The 20,443-nt window shown below is 45.0% G+C and overlaps 3 protein-coding genes across 4 annotated transcripts; 1 reads left to right on the top strand and 2 right to left on the bottom strand.

Moving 5' to 3' along the window:
* Positions 1–2,231: 2,231 nt before the first annotated feature.
* On the top strand, positions 2,232–3,723 carry LOC1270979 (nuclear pore glycoprotein p62). The gene has a single exon (XM_061659822.1). The coding sequence runs from the start codon at positions 2,357–2,359 to the stop codon at positions 3,650–3,652; it is 1,296 nt and encodes a 431-aa protein (XP_061515806.1). The 5' UTR covers positions 2,232–2,356; the 3' UTR covers positions 3,653–3,723.
* Positions 3,724–3,730: 7 nt separating this feature from the next.
* On the bottom strand, positions 3,731–9,337 carry LOC1270977 (zinc finger protein 252). The gene is made up of 8 exons (XM_061656626.1): positions 8,089–9,337; positions 7,904–8,020; positions 7,792–7,828; positions 7,359–7,727; positions 4,991–6,267; positions 4,796–4,912; positions 4,681–4,717; positions 3,731–4,601 (listed from the first exon to the last, which is right to left on the bottom strand). The coding sequence occupies exons 1-8, from the start codon at positions 9,260–9,262 to the stop codon at positions 4,349–4,351; spliced, it is 3,381 nt and encodes a 1,126-aa protein (XP_061512610.1). The 5' UTR covers positions 9,263–9,337; the 3' UTR covers positions 3,731–4,348.
* Positions 9,338–10,631: 1,294 nt separating this feature from the next.
* On the bottom strand, positions 10,632–19,155 carry LOC133393719 (zinc finger protein 596-like). Of its 2 annotated transcripts, XM_061659821.1 has the most exons (5): positions 19,086–19,155; positions 17,725–19,032; positions 11,354–11,470; positions 11,248–11,284; positions 10,632–11,179 (listed from the first exon to the last, which is right to left on the bottom strand). In XM_061659821.1, the coding sequence occupies exons 2-5, from the start codon at positions 18,986–18,988 to the stop codon at positions 10,849–10,851; spliced, it is 1,749 nt and encodes a 582-aa protein (XP_061515805.1). In that variant the 5' UTR covers positions 18,989–19,032; positions 19,086–19,155; the 3' UTR covers positions 10,632–10,848. The 2 variants fall into 2 exon arrangements, with proteins under 2 accessions (XP_061515805.1, XP_061515804.1); XM_061659820.1 differs by having other exon boundaries at positions 17,725–19,155.
* Positions 19,156–20,443: the final 1,288 nt, after the last annotated feature.

Raw genomic sequence — 20,443 nt, forward strand, 5'->3', positions numbered from 1 at the left:
TTCGTGATAAATAAGTACACAAACAAATAATTTAATTCATTCAAAAATAAATAAATAAATATATAAATAAATACATAAATAAAAAATTAGTTAGTTAACAAATTCATAAATAAATTAATATATAAGTTTATGAATAACTAAGTAAATAAATACAAAAAATTAAAAAATAAATTAATACATAAATAAATAAATAAATAAATTAATTAATTAATTAATTAATAAATAAATTAATTAATAAATAATTAAATAAATAAATAAACAAATAACATAAACATAATAAACAATAAACATAATATAAACATATACAAATAAACAAATAAATAAATAAATAAATGAATAAATAAATGAATAAATAAATGAATGAATGAATGAATAAATCAATCAATCAATCAATCAATCAATAAAAACATAAATAAATGAAAAATTATAGTAATTCTATACTTATTGGATCTATTGCGAGTTAGTACAAAAACACTAGAAACAAATAAATAAATAAATAATTAAATAAATAAATATGTATATAAATAAATAAATGAATAAATCAATCAATCAATAAATAATAGGATGAATGAATGAAAAATTATAGTAATTCTATACTTAATGGATCTATTGCGAGTTGGTAGAACAAGTCCGTTTAATTAACCGAAAAATCGTCAAAAAATAAAATTTCCTTACTAGCCGAATTTATTGCATTTGTTTGCAAACGCATAGAGCAGGCGTCGGAAAAATTTTCATGAAAAAGGCCAAGATTGAGGAGACTTTTGGTCAAATTTATGAAAGATATTCTTATTTCCTGATATATTAAGAAACGGTGATAGAAAGATAGGAATGAAAGAAATTTTCAGACGTTACCCAAACGACATTAAGCTTAAACGACTGGGACTAAATGTTCAGACAAAAACACTTTATTGCTGTATAGAGGTCACTTTTTAATGATCGTTATATTTCTATATTTCTGATACTGTGTTTCATCTACCTTTAACCGATCTTAGCCTTATCAACGCGAGGCTTGTCCATCCACCTTTTTACTATTTTAAAATCATCCAGTCTTTTACCTTTTGCTAAACGGAGTCTTCAATTCCTTTTAGGCTGAGAGGTTAAGTTGTTTAAACCACGAATAATTTATACAAATTCTACTAAATTTCATACGCTATTTCATATGCATTTTGCTTTGTCTGTCGGCTGGAACAGGAATTGTATCGGTTCAAAGCTCGGATCAGGTCTAAATATCGTTCCAAATCAGATTCCGGAACAGTTACAGGTACTGTTCCTAAAAATAAATGAAATCTGGGGCTATTTCTGGATCAGTAAGGGTTCATAATCGGTTCATGTACCGGTATGACCAGTATTGGTTCCTAGACCGGTATGGGTTCATAATCGGTTCCTGGACCAGTATGGGTTTAGCATCAGTTCCAGGTTATTTATGGGTTTACTTTCAGTCCCAGGGCAGATATGGATTCCTGAGTGGTTCCAGGACCGGAATGAATTCAGTATTTGTTCCAGGACCGGTATGGATTTATGATCGAATCCATGACCGGTATGGGATCATGATCGGTTCTAGGGCAGATATGGGTTCAAGATCGGTTGCAGGACCAGGATGAGTTCATGACAGGTCCCAAGACTGGTATAGGTTCATGATTGGTTCCAGGACCCGGATAGGATCATTATCGGTTCCAGGGCAGGTATGGGTTCATGATAGGTTCCAGCAACAGTATGGGTTCATAATCAGTTCATGGACCGGTGTGACCAGTATTGGTTGCTGGACCAGTATGGGTTCATGATAGGACATGTGCAGTTTGAACCAGAATAGGTAAAGTATTTATGTCAGGATCAGTATAGGTTTGATGTTGGTCTTACGTCTCTTAAGAGGTCGCAATTAATTTCGGCGTACTCTGTACATTAAAGGGGATCTTAGAAATTTAGTTGCGCAGCCCTGTAATCTGGCCACATTAAGTAGTATTTATCAAAATTTATATAGATTCCCTGCATTGGAACACTAGTCAACCAATTGTTTAATAATTAATATGCGTGAAATTATCAATAGTGTCTTCCAATCATTCTAATCAGTCCTATTTATTACTCAAATTATCAATTTATTACAACGAATAAGAAATGATACTAAAACAAACGATCCAAAATGTCTCATCACATCCAACGGTTTCGGTTTTGCCTATCGCGCTACACACCTTGACTTTATCGAGCAGTTTGAAATCCTGCGAACTGCACGACAAGCTGCTCGACCACTCCGTTTGTTTGACGTTTCTCGTTTATCGCGCGTGTATTCCGTGTTTCTGTTGGGCGCGTTAAATTTAGTCTGTTGTTTACCTCGTTTCGCAAAGAAACGCGCATTACCACAATGAATTTCTCGTTCGGAACGCCCACCACTACAACCGCCACGACCGGTGGGTTTTCTCTCGGCGCCGCTGCCACCAGCACTGCACCGACAGGAGGGTTCTCCTTCGGCACAACGCCAACCTTCGGTTCCACCGGTGGTACGGGTGCTGCGGCACCAACCCTGTCCCTAAACCCAGCAGGAGCAGCCACATCAACCGCACCGGCCGCCGGAGGTTTGGGAACACTTTCCTTCGGAGCATCGCTGGGCGGAACTGCTGCTGGCACTGCTGCCACTCCCTCGCTGGCTGCTTCCGGGGCACAACAAACGGCAGGCGCAACGACAGCCACACTGCCAACGTTTGGCTCGCTGGGTGGAACCCCACAGCTCGGTACACCGTCGGCCACAGCAAGCTCGCTCGCTCCGGCCAATGCGAATCAACCGGCCGCCGGTACGACAACGGGCATTAACCCGCTCGGTGCAGCACTTGCCGCACCGGCCACAACGACAGCCACCGCCGCCGCCGCCGCCGCTGCTCCTCTGTCGTTGGGTGGATTCGGCCTGTCCAAGCCGGCGGAACAGAACCCACTGTCGCTCGGTGCGTCTGGCACGGCGACAACAACGCCGGCTGCCACTACCACCAACACGGCAGCGTCCACCGCCGGCACCAGCGTCGGCCTGGCTGCCAGCCTTACCACCAACACGCAAACGACCCAGTCCGCCGCCGTCGCCGCCAACCAGCAGCTCAAGTTCTTCCAGCTGGAAGAGTTCATCAACAAGTGGACGCTCGAGCTGGAGGAGCAGGAGAAGCTGTTCACCAACCAGGCGACGCAGGTGAACGCCTGGGACAACATGCTGCTCGCGAACGGCGAAAAGATCGTCGCCCTCAACGAGGCGGTCATGAAGGTGAAGGCGGAGCAGAACGCGATGGAGCAGGAGCTGGAGTTCATTACCGCGCAGCACACCGAGCTGGAGGAGTGCATCGTGCCGCTCGAGCAGGAGCTGTCGCGCATCGGCCAGATCGATCTCGAGCGCGGCCAGACGTACTCGATGGCGGAGACGCTCGACTCGCAGCTGAAGCAGATGTACGAGGACCTGAAGGAGGTGATCGAGCATCTGAACGACGCGAACAAGTACACCGACCCGAACGATCCGCTCGTGCAGATTGGCAAGATACTGAACGCGCACATGAACTCGCTGCAGTGGATCGAGTCGTCCTCGACCGCGATCACCAACCGGCTGGAGGAGATCAACAAGATGCACGAAACGCTGCGCAAGGATAATGAACGATCGTTCCGCTTGACGTACTACGATCAGTAGTGGGGGCTATGGATTATGTTCTTTAGGGTTAAATGAACTTAAAATAAATTGTATTCCAATTGGACCGGTAACATTGTGTTAGGTTTTTTTTAAATATCTTTCTCTTTATCTATCTTTAAAATCTTTCATTATTTAATCCCTAACAACGACAATAATATGCATTGTTACAGTGTTTCCCACGATTTATTGATCAGTTTCTATGATTTTTTTGGTGCGTTCGTACGATTTTTTGATCGTGTTCCATAGATTTTTGGTTCGTTCCCATAATTTATTGGTATTTTCCAATTGGATATCAATACAATTGGACCAACAAATTCCGGGAAACGGCAAAAAATCGTAGTAACGCACCAACAAATATGGGAACCTACCAAAAATAGATGGGAACCAACCGATAATTCGCGGGAAACCCTGTATATCCCAGCTGAACGTTGTAAGGATGGGATAGGCATCCTAGACCTGTAGAGATTCGATTTCCTTTACTAGACTGATATAGATATCGTGTAGCAGTTTCGGAATAAATTCCTAGCACGCGATAGGTTCAGTTCCTGGACCAAATTAAGCCCAGTCAAGTACCTGTGTACCCCCCTAACCGCTCCAAATGAAACAGTTTTACATATTAAATAATACTAATAGCCTTAACTCCATTAAACTCAACTCCGAATAACTCCGAACGACGTACATTACATTGCACTGTGGTTATTGTTCCGCAGGGGAATCAACCTCTTCCTGCTTCCGCACCCGATCGTGCTCCTTCGCGTGTACCCGCAAATCCGCTATCGCTTGAAACGATGCATCGCACCGGCCGCACGGGTACGGTTTGCCGTGCGTTTTCATATGCTTCAGCATGCAGTTCTTCTGCGCAAAGCCACGGGCACAGTAGCCACATTTGTGCGGCTTTTCACCGGTGTGCGTTCGCATGTGTATTTTCACGTGGTACGCCGAAGCAAACCTAAAGAGAGGGAAAAGTGAAGCAAAGTTTGTAAATAAGATGCGTTTTTTAAAATAGAAGCAACCCAATTCCTTTGTACCTCATCTTGCAAACTTCGCAGGCATAGTGACGCTCTCCTGAAAGCGCAAAGTGGAACATTACTTGTGGGTTGTGAATCGTGTTTGCGAATCGAAAACAGTAAACGATGCACCTACCTGTGTGGATGACCTTATGCTTCACCAGCGAGTAGTGCCGGTTAAACTGTGATCCGCACGTGTCGCAGCTGAATGCTTTCGTTTTCGAATGGGTAGCCAAATGTACCGTCAGATAGCCTGCACGATAGAAAAAAAATCATTTTGATCACATTTTTTTAAAAGTTCCTCAAACGACAGTTCCCCCTTTCCATTTACCCTTCGTGCTAAACCGACTTGAGCACATGCTGCATGCCCAGGGTTTCTCGCCGGTGTGGCGCTGCTCGTGCTGGCGTAGGTTGCTTCGATCGCTAAACTCTTTGCCACACTGCGAGCACAGGAACCCGGTCCCGTGCGTGTGCGTCCGCATGTGGTTCTTCAGCAGCTGCTCCGACTGAAAGCCTTTATCGCACAGCGCGCAAAAGAACGATCGCCCCGTCGCGTGACAGTACTGGTGATGCTCGAAGGCCGCCTTGGTCATGAACACTTTCGGGCAGAGGGTGCAGCGCAATATTTGATCCGCATGCTCGCTGTGCAGGTGCTGCGTAAGTTCCGCCGGTGCGGCAAACGCTGGTCGATTGCACAGTAGGCAGCGCAATTGAACGGGATTCAGTTTTGGTTGTTCCGTTGTTTCTAACAGCACGTCGGCAGTGTCGTCGTGCTTTCTTTTCGTCGTTTTTGCTTGCTTTACGTTTCTTTTCGTTGTCGCACGTGTTCGTGCATGTTTTGCTCTACTCGTTTCGTGCTTTACCTTGGAAGCAGGTATCGTTACAGTTTCTCCCTCGGAACACGTCGGATGATCTCCCTGTTCCGAGGCAACATGCTCAGCGGCATCTTCATCGAAAAGGCTAGGAACCAACTCCACCATCTCACTTTCGCCTTCACTTTCCACCTTACGGTGTGGGCCGATTTCTTCCGTCGTTATCTCAACCACCGTTGTAGTGTGAGGTTTGCTACCTACCGACACTTCCTCCATTTCATACGCCAGCGGAACAATCAGTTTGCCCTCGGAACTATCCACCCCGCGACCACCACCACCGCCACCACCAGCACCGGTTATGTTCACGATGAACGTTGCGTTTTTCTTACGCGCTAAACAGTCGCGCAGCAGATCGCCACTCCTCACGCACTGCTCGTACAGCCCGTACGCCTCGAGCACTTTGGCTTTGCAACTGCCGCACACTTTCGTGGGAAAGGACATAAACTCGTCCACCTTTACCTGCTCCGCGTTGAACACCGAGGGAACTAGCTTTTCCATCATCGCGTGCATGCTGAGTGTGCCGGCACTGTACGCCACTTCGTAGATGCAATGCTCCTCCGTGCTGAGGACGGCACAGATGCGACAGAACGTTAGCTGTATCGTCATGGTTTGGTCTTGGGGCTGTTCCTTCTCCATCGTAGCTGGAGGCGGCGGCAGAGAAAGTTTTGCGACACTGTGGTGGGTAAGGCGAAGAAGCTGCGCTACAGCTGTGCGTTGTTTACATTCCAGAAAGCATCATAACAGACTCAAGATGTATAGATGCGCAGGGGTATGAACGATGTGTAATTATCGTGACTTTTAACCCTTCAAGTACCGTATCAACAGGTACATCTATGGGAATTTACTAATCACAATACAAAATTCTACTATATTTCCTACTAATTCCAGGACTGGTAAGGATTCATGAGTATTTTCAGTACCGGTATAGGGTTTTGATCGGTTCTAGGACCGGTATGAGTTCAGTATCATTTCCAGTACCGGTATGGGTTCATGATAGATTCCACGGTCGGTATGGATTCAGCATCAGTTCCAGGTCCTTTATGGGTTTATTTTCAGTTCCATGACTGGTATGGATTCATGAGTAGTTCCAGTACTGACATGGGTTTATGATCGGTACCAGGAACGGTATGGATTCGTCAGTAGTTCCAGTACCCGTATGGGTTCATGAAAGGTTCCAGGAATGATATGAGTTTAGCATCAGTTCCAGGTCCTGTATGGGTTCATGATAGATTTCAGGACCGGTATGGGTTCATGATAGGTTCTACAGCCTGTATGGGTACATCATCAGTTCTAAGACCGATATGAACAGTATTGGTTCCTGGATCGGTTTGGGATCAGTATCAGTTCCTGGACTTGCATAGATTTAGCGCCGGTCCTTTAGGCATCAGGTCATGTGCAGTTCTTTAACCGGAAAAGGTGATATATTGGTGTCAGAACCAGTTTGGTTTTGGTCTGTAGGATCAAAGGACGGCTTCCACTGTAGTTTACTACAAAGTACTTTAGATGAAAACTCAACAAATAGTTGGGAAAAAATAGAAATTATTTCTTTACTCTTATCTCTCGTCTTTTAATAATAAAAAAATGTGATCCTAATACAACAACACTTTGTATCTTAACATACACCATCAACTCTCATACGTAAAAGTAAATTACTTGTACATTTCTTTTCCTTTGAAGCTTCTCTACGCAAAGTGGCAAATCAATTCTGGATTTAAAAAATGAAATAAAGTATAGAGAGATCTTCACTTTATAATTCACCGTTTCCCTGGGCACCATATATCATAATGCCTTCTAATCCTACCGATCTTCTCGCCAAAACCTCTCTACATCGTTTGATTATGCCCAGCCGCCCGTACCTCCTGCTTAACCGGCCGGCCACTGTTTCTTTCCTTTTCGTACCGAATTTTCAGTATATTCGTGCTGGTAAACCGTATCGTACCCTTGTCCTCCTCACCGGACAGTGCATCCTTGCCGCCCGGCAGATAGTGGTCCTTGTAGTGATTGCGCAGATCGGTGAGCAGCCGGAACGATGCTTCACACCGATCGCACTGGTACGGATTTTCGCCCACGTGCGTTTTCATGTGCTTCACCATGTCGTTGCTTTGCGTGAAGCTGCGCTCACAGTATGTGCATTTGAACGGTTTCTCGCCGGTGTGTGTAAGCATGTGCCGTTTCACGTGGTGGCTCGAGGTGAATCTAAAATACAGGGGAAAGAATGTTAGCACACCAATAGTAGGTGGAGACACTATCACACACTTACCGCATACTGCAAACCTCACAGGTAAAGTGACGATCTCCTGCAAAGATTGAGCGGATGGGACAATATTCAATAGATTGTAATAGTGCATCAAACAGCACTACAGCAATCGTACCTGTGTGGATTAGTTGATGCTTTACCAACGAATAGTGCCGGCTAAATTGTGACCCACACGTGTCGCAGCTGAAAAACTTGGCTTTCGTGTGGGTGTGCATATGTCTGTCTAGGTAACCTGAAAAGGAAGCAAGTAGCTCCAGTTGAATCCGTTTTTGCACAAATGAACACGCCATGTCTACTTACTCTTCATACTGAAACGACTCGGGCACAGATTACACTGCCACGGCTTCTCACCCGTGTGCCGTATCAGGTGCTGGCGCAGATTGCTCCGATTGCTAAACTCCTGCCCACAGTGCGAGCACAGGAACCCGGTCCCGTGCGTATGCGTCCGCATGTGGTTCTTCAGCAGCTGCTCCGTCTGAAAGCCTTTGTCGCAAAACATGCAGAAAAACGAACGCCCCGTCGCGTGACAGTACTGGTGATGCTCGAAGGCCGCCTTGGTCATGAACACCTTCGGGCACTGCTTGCAGCAATGTATCTGGTCCGGATGTTCCTTCAGCAGATGGTCGGTGTGCTCCTTCGGCGAGGTGTAGGTCGGTGCATCGCACAGCAGACAGCGGTACAGGTCGACCTTCGTTTTCGGTTCCTCCGTATCGTTGTCACTTTCCTCCTTTGGTTGCTTTGGCTTCCTGCCGGGTCCCTTCTTTCCACGAGTTCGTTGCTCGTTGCTTTTTCCGGTAGCCGAACTGTTGCGCTTAGCGCTTGCGTTTCGTGCCGATCGCGATTTGCGTGCTACCTTTTCGCTCACCACCAAGCTGCTGAGCGGTTTTTCGTCCTGTTCCTCCGAATCACAGCCAAAGTCATCGGTCGGCGATGGGGTACGCGGTTCCACCAAATTCGGCTTTTGTTTCTTCCCCGATTTTGGATCTTTCGAGATTTGTTTTCTAACTCGCCGGCCGGTGGCAGTGCCGGCGCTACTCTCCGTGCTCTGATCCAGCACGATCGGTTCGTCGTGATCGACAAAGTCCGACACTGTCTCCTCCACCGTCGTTTCGATCGCATAGTCCTGCTTCAGCTCATCGTCGTACGTGTTTTCAATGACCAGCGCACCCGGTTTGCGCGACAAGCATTCGCGCAGCAGATCGCCACTCCGCATGCACTGCTCGTACAGTGCGTACGCCTCCAGCACCTTGGCCCGGCAGTCTTCGCACACCTTCCGCGGCCAGCACATGTACTCGTCCACCTTCATCTGCTCCGGGTTGAACACCGAGGGAACCAGCTTTTCCATCATCGCGTGCATGCTAAGCGTACCGTCCTTGTAGATCGTTTCGTAGATGCAGTACTGTTCGACGCTGACCGTCGCACAGATACGGCAGGTCGTCGGTTTTAGGTTTAAAATCAAAAACTCTTCCTCCATTTCTGTTAGCTAACAGTGCGCGGGGCCTGGCAGACGACGACGATGCGTGGATTTACAAAATAAACAAATTGTTTGCTTGTTGTGACATCTTCCCCCGCTGTCAAGGTTGGCATAGTGCACAAGGTGTTGAGAGGGGTTAGATGTGCCAGCAGTTGCATATGAATGTTGCTGTGGTTTTCAAATTGACCGTTGAGAACGGTGCACTGCAGATTCCAAGATTGCAATTATCCCAACGTGTTTTGTTTAGTTTATTGAGTAGACCGTTATTGGGAGCTCCGAATTGGTGATGGGACGAATAAAGTTTTCGTCGGAATCGATTCCGGCTAGCTTCGAAGTTTCATAGAATCGATTCCAGATAGTAGGTCCGGAATCAGTTTCCGAAATCGGCTCCGAAATTAGTTTCCAAAATCGGCTCCGGAATCCCAATTGGCTCCGAAATCAAAATCAGCTTCGAAACAGGGTCGGTTTCGGCACCTTCACCAGGCGTTTGGGTCCAATGACGCTATGTATTAATAGCCGCAAATAATCAAAATTTACTTGTAAACGATCCATTCTTAATGCAATTTCCAGACTAATTTCGCTTCTGAAACTGCTTATTTAAATTAAAAGACTGATTTTCATTCCGGAGCTAATTCCATTTCTATAGTAAATCTTGATTCGGTGTCAAATTGCGATTCCTACGTCGTTTCCGATCCTGGAGCCAATTCTGGAGTTGACTCCGGAATCGGCTCCTGAGGCGACTCCGGAATCGTCTCCAAAGTCAACTCCGGAATCAGCTCCAGAGTCAACCCAGGAATTGCTCTGGAATCGGCTCCGAAATCGATTCCAGCATCGGCTCTGGCATTAATTTCAAATACGGAATTAGAATCAGTTAGGTCCGATTCCGAGCTCCCACCACTAATTTCTAGAGTAAATCTTGATTCGGTGGCAAATTGCGATTCCTACGTCGTTTCCGATCTCGGAGCCAATTTTGATTTCGGAGACGATTTCGATCCCGGAATAGATTCCGGAGCCGATTCTGGAGTCGCGCCCGAATCACCTCCAGAGTCAACTGCGGAATCGATTCCAACAACAAAATTGACACTGGAATTGAATGCGAACACAGAATCGGAATCAGATAGGTCCGATTGCGAGCACCCACCACTACTCCAAATCATGCCATCTCTTCTTGACTTCTTCTTCTGCTATTGGGCGCAATGTTCTACGAGGACATGCCGGCCTATACAGGCTTTCGAGACTTTATTCAGTACCACGCAGCCGGATTGTCAGTCAGTCGTTGTTACACGGGGACGGTTCATATTAGGCTTGAACCCAACAACTGTATCACGGGACCGCCTCTCTTCTTTACATACCTATGGACACAACGATCTTGTATTAATCGACCACATTCCTTTATTTTATCATGTACCAGATGATCCACCAATTAAGTTCGCGCCTATAATTTACCATTTTAAACTATCTTAAAATAAGAGGGGCAGTTAAGTTTGTAGATCTATTCATGGTAATCCAAAAAGCCGATTTCATGCAGCAAACCACACTGAACCACAACAGTTTCCATTTCATCGCTCAATTCGCCCGACTTTTCCTCACTGCTGCTGATTCATTTCCTTCTTGTACCTTAACTGCAGAATGTCCTGGCTGGTAAACCGCATCCCTTTCGCATCTTCCTCGGTGGATGAGCCGGCCCCTAGCTCACCGGGCTGCTTATGCTCCTTGTAGTGGTTACGTAGGTCCACCAGGAGGCGGAACGAGGCATCGCACCGATCGCACTGGTATGGATTGCTGCCGACGTGCGTTTTCATGTGCTTCACCATGTCGTTGCTCTGTGCGAAGCTGCGCTCACAGTACGTACATTTGTAGGGCTTTTCGCCCGTGTGGGTCCGCATGTGCCGCTTTACCATGTAGCTGTTGGTAAATCTGTGAATAAAGAGTGTTCAAATAATTAAACATTTCTTTGTGGAAATCTCAGCTGACCAGTCACAAACCTCATTTTGCAAATTTCACACCCAAACGGTCGTTCACCTGGGGAGGAAAAATGGACAATTTTTTAGTTACTTTTCCATTTACCAAACACAATCCCTCCCAGCTTACCTGTGTGTATCAGTTTATGCTTGATTAACGAGTAATGTTTATTAAACTGTGATCCACAAGTGTCACAGCTAAATGCTTTAATTCGCGTGTGCGTATTCTGATGGCTCTTTAGTCCTCCTACAACAACAAAAAAGTATTAAAAATAAGCACAGCGGTTGTCGAAGCAAAAGAATACGATGCTAGGAACTAGGGGCGCCAGATGGTGTGAGCGAAGCGAAAATAATACCGAGAACTCTGTATTTGCTTTGTAAAAACAAAGGACAATTGTCTGCGCTAAGGCACGTGCGCGCTTTTGGTGGCCGATCGGCCTTTCTTAGAATTTCATAGGTTAAGCGACAAACCACAGAAGTTTGCTATCATGAGCGTATGAAATAAAAGGGCAGTCCATCTTTAGCACTCGACGCGATCGGTCAAAATAAAAGAATTTTCACAGCAGTCCAAGTTTTAATGTTTAAATTCAAAACATTTTTTGGTCCTTCGAACCGGATTCGAACATTTGGTTACTCGAAACGAATTCCAACAGCAGTTTTGCTTAGTTCGATTCGAAACCTAATGCTAGCTACAATCACTATCCGCGAACGTGATTGTGCACAGTGAAAGTGTTGATGAACAATAAGAACAATGTCAGTGGAACGCACGCCGGTAAAAGTTGCCGATCTAGTGGGCGACCAAGAAAAAAGTGACACACCAGGTGAACAATTGCCGTCGACGTCTAAGATGGATCTCTCTGACCCGTTCAAAGGTTTCGGAACGGGAAAAAGTGACATGTTGGAACATGAAAAGGCTTCCAGAGTGCGCGATCATCTCGATCGAAAGATGAACCGACTGGATACCATTCTAAGCGATGCGGATCTGGAAATTTCCCAGCTTAACGAATGTGCGGACCGACTTGCGGCGGTGCAGTCGGAATACGAGAAAGTGCATGTGAGCATTTTAGAAGTGTCGGACACAATCGAAGAAGAGGAAGAAATTTATGCACGCTTCGAGACGAAGTTGTATAAATTAATGCGAAACGCAAAGCAGCGAATCGCAGCTGCTACAGTGAAAGAAGTGTTACCTTCTAACGTTTCGAAGCAAACATCGCGAGTGAAGCTACCGGAAATCAAATTACCGAAATTTGACGGTTCTTTGCAAAATTGGACGACGTTTCGTGATAATTTCAAAACGCTGATAGATGCGGCGCCGGAGCTAAGTGAAGTGGACAAATTTACGTATTTGATTTCATGTCTAACGGAAGATGCAAAGCGCGTGATTGAAGTGATAGAAGTTACCACAGCGAATTACAGCGTTGCTTGGGATTTACTATGCACCAGATATGAGAACAAATATCTAATAGTGAAATCTCATGTGGACTCTATTTTTGCCATCTCTCCGATTAAAAAGGAATGTCCGGAATCTATCATGCGTCTGGTGGATGAATTTGAGCGAAATTTGAAAATGTTAGAAAAGCTTGGTGAACGGCCTGAAGGGTGGAGTACGTTGTTAGTGTTTCGCTTGTCATCGTGTTTGGATCCGGCTACTTTGCGACAGTGGGAAACATATAAGCGTTCGACTGAAGTTCCTACCTACGACGAGTTAGTGAAGTTTCTCCGAGATCATTGTAGAGTGTTACAATCTGTGGAATCAGTGAAATTAGATCCGTCGGACAAAACCTCATCACAGTTTCGACGCAAACCGGTCCAGAAGAACACAGCAGCGTATTCGACAGTGTCCTTAGGTGCAGCGGAAAAGTGTGTTTTTTGTCGTGACGTAAAACATTCTCCTTACAAGTGCGTTATGTTCCGAAACATGGCAGTGAATGATCGAAAGGATTTAGTGAAGAACAAGAAACTGTGTTTCAATTGTTTATCATTGGGTCATACGGTTAAGGACTGTCCATCAGGTACATGCCGTATTTGCCACAAGAAGCACCACACCATGTTACACGAACAATCGAATGCCATGCCAGTTCAGGAAGTATTGCAACAGCAAACGATACCCGAATGCCAACCCGGTCCTTCCACTCCTGCTTCGTCTAATCCAGAAACTCCAGCTTCGTTAAATCATTGTTTTGTGAATGTGCCACCGGCTTCTAATCAGGTATCTTCAACGGTCTTGCTTCAAACGGCCGTGGTCAAGGTATGTGACTGCAACGGAACGCAGTATTGGGCGCGAGCTCTGCTCGACTCAGCATCACAATTGAATATTGTGACAGAACGACTAGTACAACGTCTTCGACTCCCTCGCATCAAGGAAGTACACTCGATCGGCGGTATTGGTGAGTCGAAAATCATGTCTTACTCATCGGTCATGGTGAGCATCAAGTCAAATTGCAGTGCTTTTAGAACGACATCCAAATTTCATGTGCTCAGCCAAGTCACAAGAAATCTACCGGTAAGTGCAGTCGATCTAACAAGGCTAACCTTACCTCTAAACATCGAACTAGCAGACCCTAATTTCCATGAACCCGGACCAATCGACATGATAATCGGCATGGACCTGTATTATCTAATCTTGGAAGAGGGCCTTTTGAAAATGCAGTCAGGTGCATTGGCAGTACAAAAAACTGTGCTAGGATGGGTCATAGCTGGAAGAGCCACCGTTTGCCAACCAAGTGAGCAAACATCAGTAGTGGCTCATGTGAGCAGCAACCTCGACGCACAGCTTAGACAATTTTGGGAACTTGAAGCATGCCAGACTAACAGCAAACTATCGGTGGAAGAAAGCAAATGTGAACAATATTTTGATAGAACAACAAAACGTAACACCGCAGGTCGGTTTGTGGTTTCTCTACCAACACGCGACGACAAAATTGCCCAGCTGGGCGAATCCAAATCTATTGCTTTGCGCAGATTCCTAGCATTAGAAAGACGTTTAGAAACCAGACCACAACTTAAAGCAGAATATTCACAGTTTGTTTCAGAATATATAAACCTTAACCACATGGTACAAATAACAGAAAACACCACAGGACAAGTTAGCCCAAGCTATTACATGCCGCACCATTGTGTGCTTCGTCCCGATAAAACTACCACCAAGCTTCGGGTGGTGTTTGATGCGTCGTGCTCTTCCAGCAGTGGAGTCTCATTAAACGATTGTTTGATGGTAGGCCCAATCCTTCAAGACGATCTTATGTCTATCTTACTAAGATTTCGAATGCCAAAATTTGTACTCGTGGCTGACATTGAGAAAATGTACAGACAAATTTTGGTAGCTGACGAAGACCGTCCCTTGCAACGAATTCTATGGCGAAATAAACCAACCGATCCAATTTGTACATTTGAATTGAGCACAGTCACTTATGGTACTTCTTGCGCACCATACCTCGCAACTAAAACTCTACAACATCTAGCAAAACTAGAAGCAAATACTTACCCAGAGGCAACAAAGGTTTTAGCTAACGACTTTTACATGGACGACATGCTAACAGGAGTCAATAGTGTAGAGGAAGGGCAGAAACTCAGTGACCAATTATTGAATTTACTTCAATCTGCTGGTCTTTGTCTTCGTAAATGGACATCTAACTGCTCCGAACTACTAGAAAAAATTCCCGTTGATCTTCGGGATGATCGAACTGTTTGTGATCTTGATTCGCCAACATCATGCATCAAAACATTGGGTCTGAAATGGCAACCAACAACCGACAATTTTCTCTTCGAAACACCTGAGTACAGCAATCATGACAATCCAGTTACGAAACGCATTGCTGTATCAGACTCGGCAAAACTTTTCGATCCTTTAGGATTGGTCGGTCCTGTGATAGTGGCAGCTAAAATGTATCTTCAAGAGCTTTGGCGCAATGAAACGTCTTGGGATGAACCTCTCAACCCACCACTACAGAAACAGTGGAGAGATTTTCGTAAAAATCTTGCAGAACTTAATAACATAAGTATCCAACGTTGGGTTCTTTCTCACACGCCTGTAAAACAAATACAGCTACACGGATTTTGCGATGCGTCTGAAAAGGCGTACGGCGCTTGTATTTACATCAGATCTGTATCCAGCGATGATACAGTTACAGTGAATTTACTAACGGCTAAATCTAAAGTAGCTCCTCTGGCAACTTCGCGTAAACAAAAACGAGTTTGTTTACCTCGTTTAGAGCTATCAGCCGCATTACTCTTGGCACATCTGTATGAAAAGGTTTCCGGTGCCTTGAAAATTGAAATAGAACCATATTTTTGGTCGGATTCAAGTATTGTCCTACACTGGTTGGCAGCAAACCCATCGCGCTGGAAAACTTTCGTTGCGAATCGTGTATCGGAAATACAACATCTCACTGCAAATGGAAAATGGAATCACGTACCCGGTATAGAAAATCCAGCAGATATAATTTCTCGCGGAATGGATCCAGCACAGCTACAGCATGCCACATTATGGTGGAACGGCCCGAATTGGCTAAATGAAGAACCTCTGATTTTCCCTACAAAGGTTGCAAGTAAGGTTGAACTACCTAAGGAAGATCTCGAAGAAAGAGTTACGTTGGCAGCTCATTCTATTGAACCGAGTTTCATTTTTAAACTGCGTTCGTCATTCGGCGATTTGAAAAGACTTGTAGCATGGATACTCAGATTTGCTCACAACGCAAAACTCAAAAATCGTGATCAACGACGATATACGCATCTGACCACTGAAGAACTAAACGATTCAATCAAGTGTCTCGTCCGTCTTGCACAACATGAATCATTTGCGGAAGATTTTAAAAATCTTGAAAAAAATGGTTTCGTTGCAAACCATTCCAAATTGAAGTCGTTAAATCCATACATCGAAGCCGGCATACTGCGAGTAGGTGGCAGGCTACGTCATGCAGAAGTATCTAACGATCGACGACATCCTATGATACTTCCATCCAATCATCCCCTCACCGACATGATTGCAATGTTCGTTCATCTGAAAATGTTGCATGCCAGCCCTCAATTTCTGACCACGAGCCTGCGCGAAAGGTTTTGGCCTTTGCGAGTCAGAAATTTAGCCCGAAAGACAGTGCACTCATGTTTGCAATGTTTCCGCTGTCGACCAACATCGCTTCAACAAATTATGGGCGACTTACCAATGGAACGCGTGTCTCCAGCCTTACCATTCGTCCGCACTGGAGTGGATCTATGCGGCCCGATAGCATACCGCTATCCCCATAGAAAATCGCAGCCGCTAAAAGGATACGTGGTCATTTTTGTATGCATGGTCGTGAAAGCGGTGCACATCGATCTTGTTACAGACTTGACCACAGACGCCTTTATTGCGGCCCTACGCAGATTCATCGCGCGCAGAGGTAAGCCTTCATTAATTGAATGTGACAACGCTAAGAATTTTGTAGGCGCATCGAAAGAATTGGCTGTCCTAGCTCAGCAATTCAAGGATCAGGCATGGCAAGGCGACATAACTCGGAAGTGCAGCGATGAAGGCATCGAATTTAAGTTCATCCCCCCTCGTTCTCCGAATTTTGGCGGCCTATGGGAGGCGGCTGTCAAATCCTTCAAAAATCATCTTAGGCCTACGATGGGAAACGCGTTGCTGACCTACGAGCAGCTCACCACGCTTCTAACGCAGATCGAGAGTTGCATGAATTCTCGACCGTTGACTCAACTATCAACCGATCCAGCTGATCTTGACGTTTTGACGCCGGGACATTTCCTGATCCATCGTCCGCTTTCTGCCTTGGCCGAACCATCCCTGGAAGCGGTTCCAATCAACCAGCTGAATCAATGGCAGGAAGTACAAGAATATCTTCGAAGGCTGTGGAAACGTTGGAGTACTGAGTATTTGTCCGGTCTACAACCACGGACAAAGTGGACCCGTCAACGCAACAACATCTCCGTCGGAACAATGGTGCTTGTGAAAGACGATGGTTTACCACCCCTGAAATGGTGTTATGGTAGAATAGTTGAGATTTTTCCGGGAAGTGATGGGAACATAAGAGTAGTTACCGTCAAAACGAAAGATGGTTTGTACAAGCGCGGAATATCAAAAATCTGTATTTTGCCTGTAACCGAAAACAATTCTGTTGAATTCAATAATTCAACCGGGGGGGAGTATGTCGAAGCAAAAGAATACGATGCTAGGAACTAGGGGCGCCAGATGGTGTGAGCGAAGCGAAAATAATACCGAGAACTCTGTATTTGCTTTGTAAAAACAAAGGACAATTGTCTGCGCTAAGGCACGTGCGCGCTTTTGGTGGCCGATCGGCCTTTCTTAGAATTTCATAGGTTAAGCGACAAACCACAGAAGTTTGCTATCATGAGCGTATGAAATAAAAGGGCAGTCCATCTTTAGCACTCGACGCGATCGGTCAAAATAAAAGAATTTTCACAGCAGTCCAAGTTTTAATGTTTAAATTCAAAACAGGTAAAGATAATCCGCCGCGAGAAAACTGTAATCTTTCCATGATACCTTACCTTTCGTGCTAAACCGACAGGGACACAGCGGGCACGCCCACGGCCTCTCGCCCGAATGCATTATCATGTGCTGGCGCAGGTTGTTCTTCACATTAAACTCCTTCCCGCACAGCGAGCACAGATAGTCGGACCGCTGCGTATGCGTGCGTATATGGCTCTTGAGCAGTAGTGCCGTTTGAAAGCCCCTGTCGCAGAACGGACAAAAGTGTGACCGGCCCGTCGCATGGCAGTACTGGTGCTGCTCGAAGGCGGCCTGCGCTGCAAACACTTTCGGACATTGCTCGCACGCCCGTATCTGGTCCGGATGCGCCGCCTTCAGATGGTCGGTCAGTGCGTCCGGCCCGGTGAACGCCGGAACATCGCACAGCACACATTTGTAGAGATCTTTTTTCGTTTCGAGCTTCTCCTCGTGCTGGGGCGCTTCTTCTGCTGTCGTATCGTTCAATTTTTCGATACTTTTCTTGCAATTTGGTTCGGTATCGTCATCCGATCGAGAGGTGGTGCTGTTGTCTAGAGTGGCGTTGCCTTTTTCACGCGTCGTTGAACGCCTGCCATCATTTATCTTGCTCTTTTCTTCCGGCAGTTTGTCCTCGACACTTTCAAGCGCTTTCATTTGAGTTAAGACCACTTGCCTCCGATTCCCCTGTCTCGTCCGTGCTGGAGCTTGAGTTTCAGCAACAACTCGCTCATTACTTGCCGAGGGCTGTATGCGTTTGTGTTTCCTCTTCGTTGCAGCAGCATTTCTAAGCTTTTCATGCACCGTTTGCTTCGCTATGACGATTTCTGGGCGATGCAGCACTTGACCTTCTTCGAGCGACTCGTCGGAATTATCCTCCAGTGGGTTGCAGTTCGTCACAGTATTCGCTATTCCCGGCTCCAGCTCAGATATAACAACTGCCTCCTCCACCAACACATCGGGCGTGTAATCCCCCTTGACCGTAATCATTACTTCATCGCACATCGTCGCATCCTCCTGCTCGTTGCACAACCTTTCCAGCTGCTCTGCACTTTGCCCACATTGCACGTACAAAGCGTACGCCTGTAACACTTTCTCGCCACAGTCCTGGCAGATTTTGGCCGGCCAGTTTGCAGTATGATCGTTGAAGATGGTCGGGAAGAGGATTTCCAGCATGCAGTGCAAGCTTAAAGATTCGCCCGGATCGCATGGTTCCTGCATGCAGTGGTTCATCTTCCAGGGCGTGACACAGATGCGGCAGAAGGTTGAGCGAAGCGATAGCTCGACTGAATTGTTTTCCTCGTCCATGGTGTGGTACACAGTGAACAATTGGCACTCAATTGTGTAAATTGCTACAAAATAAAATCCTTCAGAATGGTTCAATTTACAAAAAAAAATTAGCTACATTGCACTTTTCCCGTACGAACACACAGAATTCCAATGTTTACATGTCATCAGCACGGGCAATTTCCAAAACAACACATTATCAAGGTTGATTTAGTTAAGGTATAACGAATAGTAATTGAGTTAAGGTATGACGAATAGCTGAACATGTCTTGTTTTATTCATATTTCAAAATGGAACCCGACTTCCGTTGTTCGATGGATCATACATTTTGTGTAGGACATGTTAGCAGTGATTCGTGCTCAATTTAGAGTTCAGTTTCATGAATCTCTCGATGAAATTCATACATATGAATTATCAGGATGAGTGATTCGATTCTTGAATTCACTGATTCAGATTCATGAACATGAATCCCGGTTGCAAAGATTCATGAATCTCCAAATATTCTTGAATCACCAAAGATTGATGAATCTCGAAAGATTCATGAATATCAAAATATTCATCTCTCTAGGGATTCATCAACCCCATGAGATTGATACATCTCCAAAAATTCATAGAGCTTAAGCTTCTCATTATTACTCTTTTTGAAGCAACAACCTACATGGTCATTCCAGCCTATACATGCTTTCGGGACTTCTTGGCAAGTCCACGCAGTTAGATAGTTTGTTTTGCTACGGGGAGACGGTCCATGCGCGGCTTAAATCCGCGACGGGTTTAAGATGTTGTTTAAGATGTTGGGGATGTTGTTTGGTGAGATCGCGCAAATTAATTATTTTGCAAATGATACATCTCTAAAGATTCATGAATCCCTGGATATATATGAATTTTAATGGATTTATTAATCTTTTAGGTTCATGAATCTTTGAAAATACTTATAACTTTCGAGATTCATAAATCCTTGCAGATTCATGAGTTTTTGAAGAGTCAATTCGAGATTCGAATCACTCATCACTGAAGATTCATATGAATGAATTTCATCGAAAGAGTCATGAAATCCAAAACTAATGACCACTTAGGTTGTCATGCCAAGAAGAAGAATAATAAAAGCTCAAGATCTATGAATCCTTGGAGATTTCTGAATTACTAGATATTCGTAAATCTTTCGAGATTCATAAATCTGTCGACATTCGTGAATCTTTTGAGATTGGCAAATCTTTCCAACCGACATTCTGAATCTGAATCAAATTTACACAATACTGGTTCAATTTTTGTAAAATATAACCCGATATCATTATGGAAGCAATTGTTTAATAGAAACTTTGAGCCTCGCTACAACATTCGCCGTTATGCGGGTTTCATATCATTATTGGATACAAAATATATATTTCATACGATACAGGCGCGTTAGAATTACTGGCGACATAGGTAGTCCTATACCTAATACGAGACTATTACACCATAATAAAAACAATAAAATAA

This window comes from Anopheles gambiae, chromosome 3, assembly GCF_943734735.2.
Source record: "Anopheles gambiae chromosome 3, idAnoGambNW_F1_1, whole genome shotgun sequence".
NCBI classification, from domain to species: domain Eukaryota; kingdom Metazoa; phylum Arthropoda; class Insecta; order Diptera; family Culicidae; genus Anopheles; species Anopheles gambiae.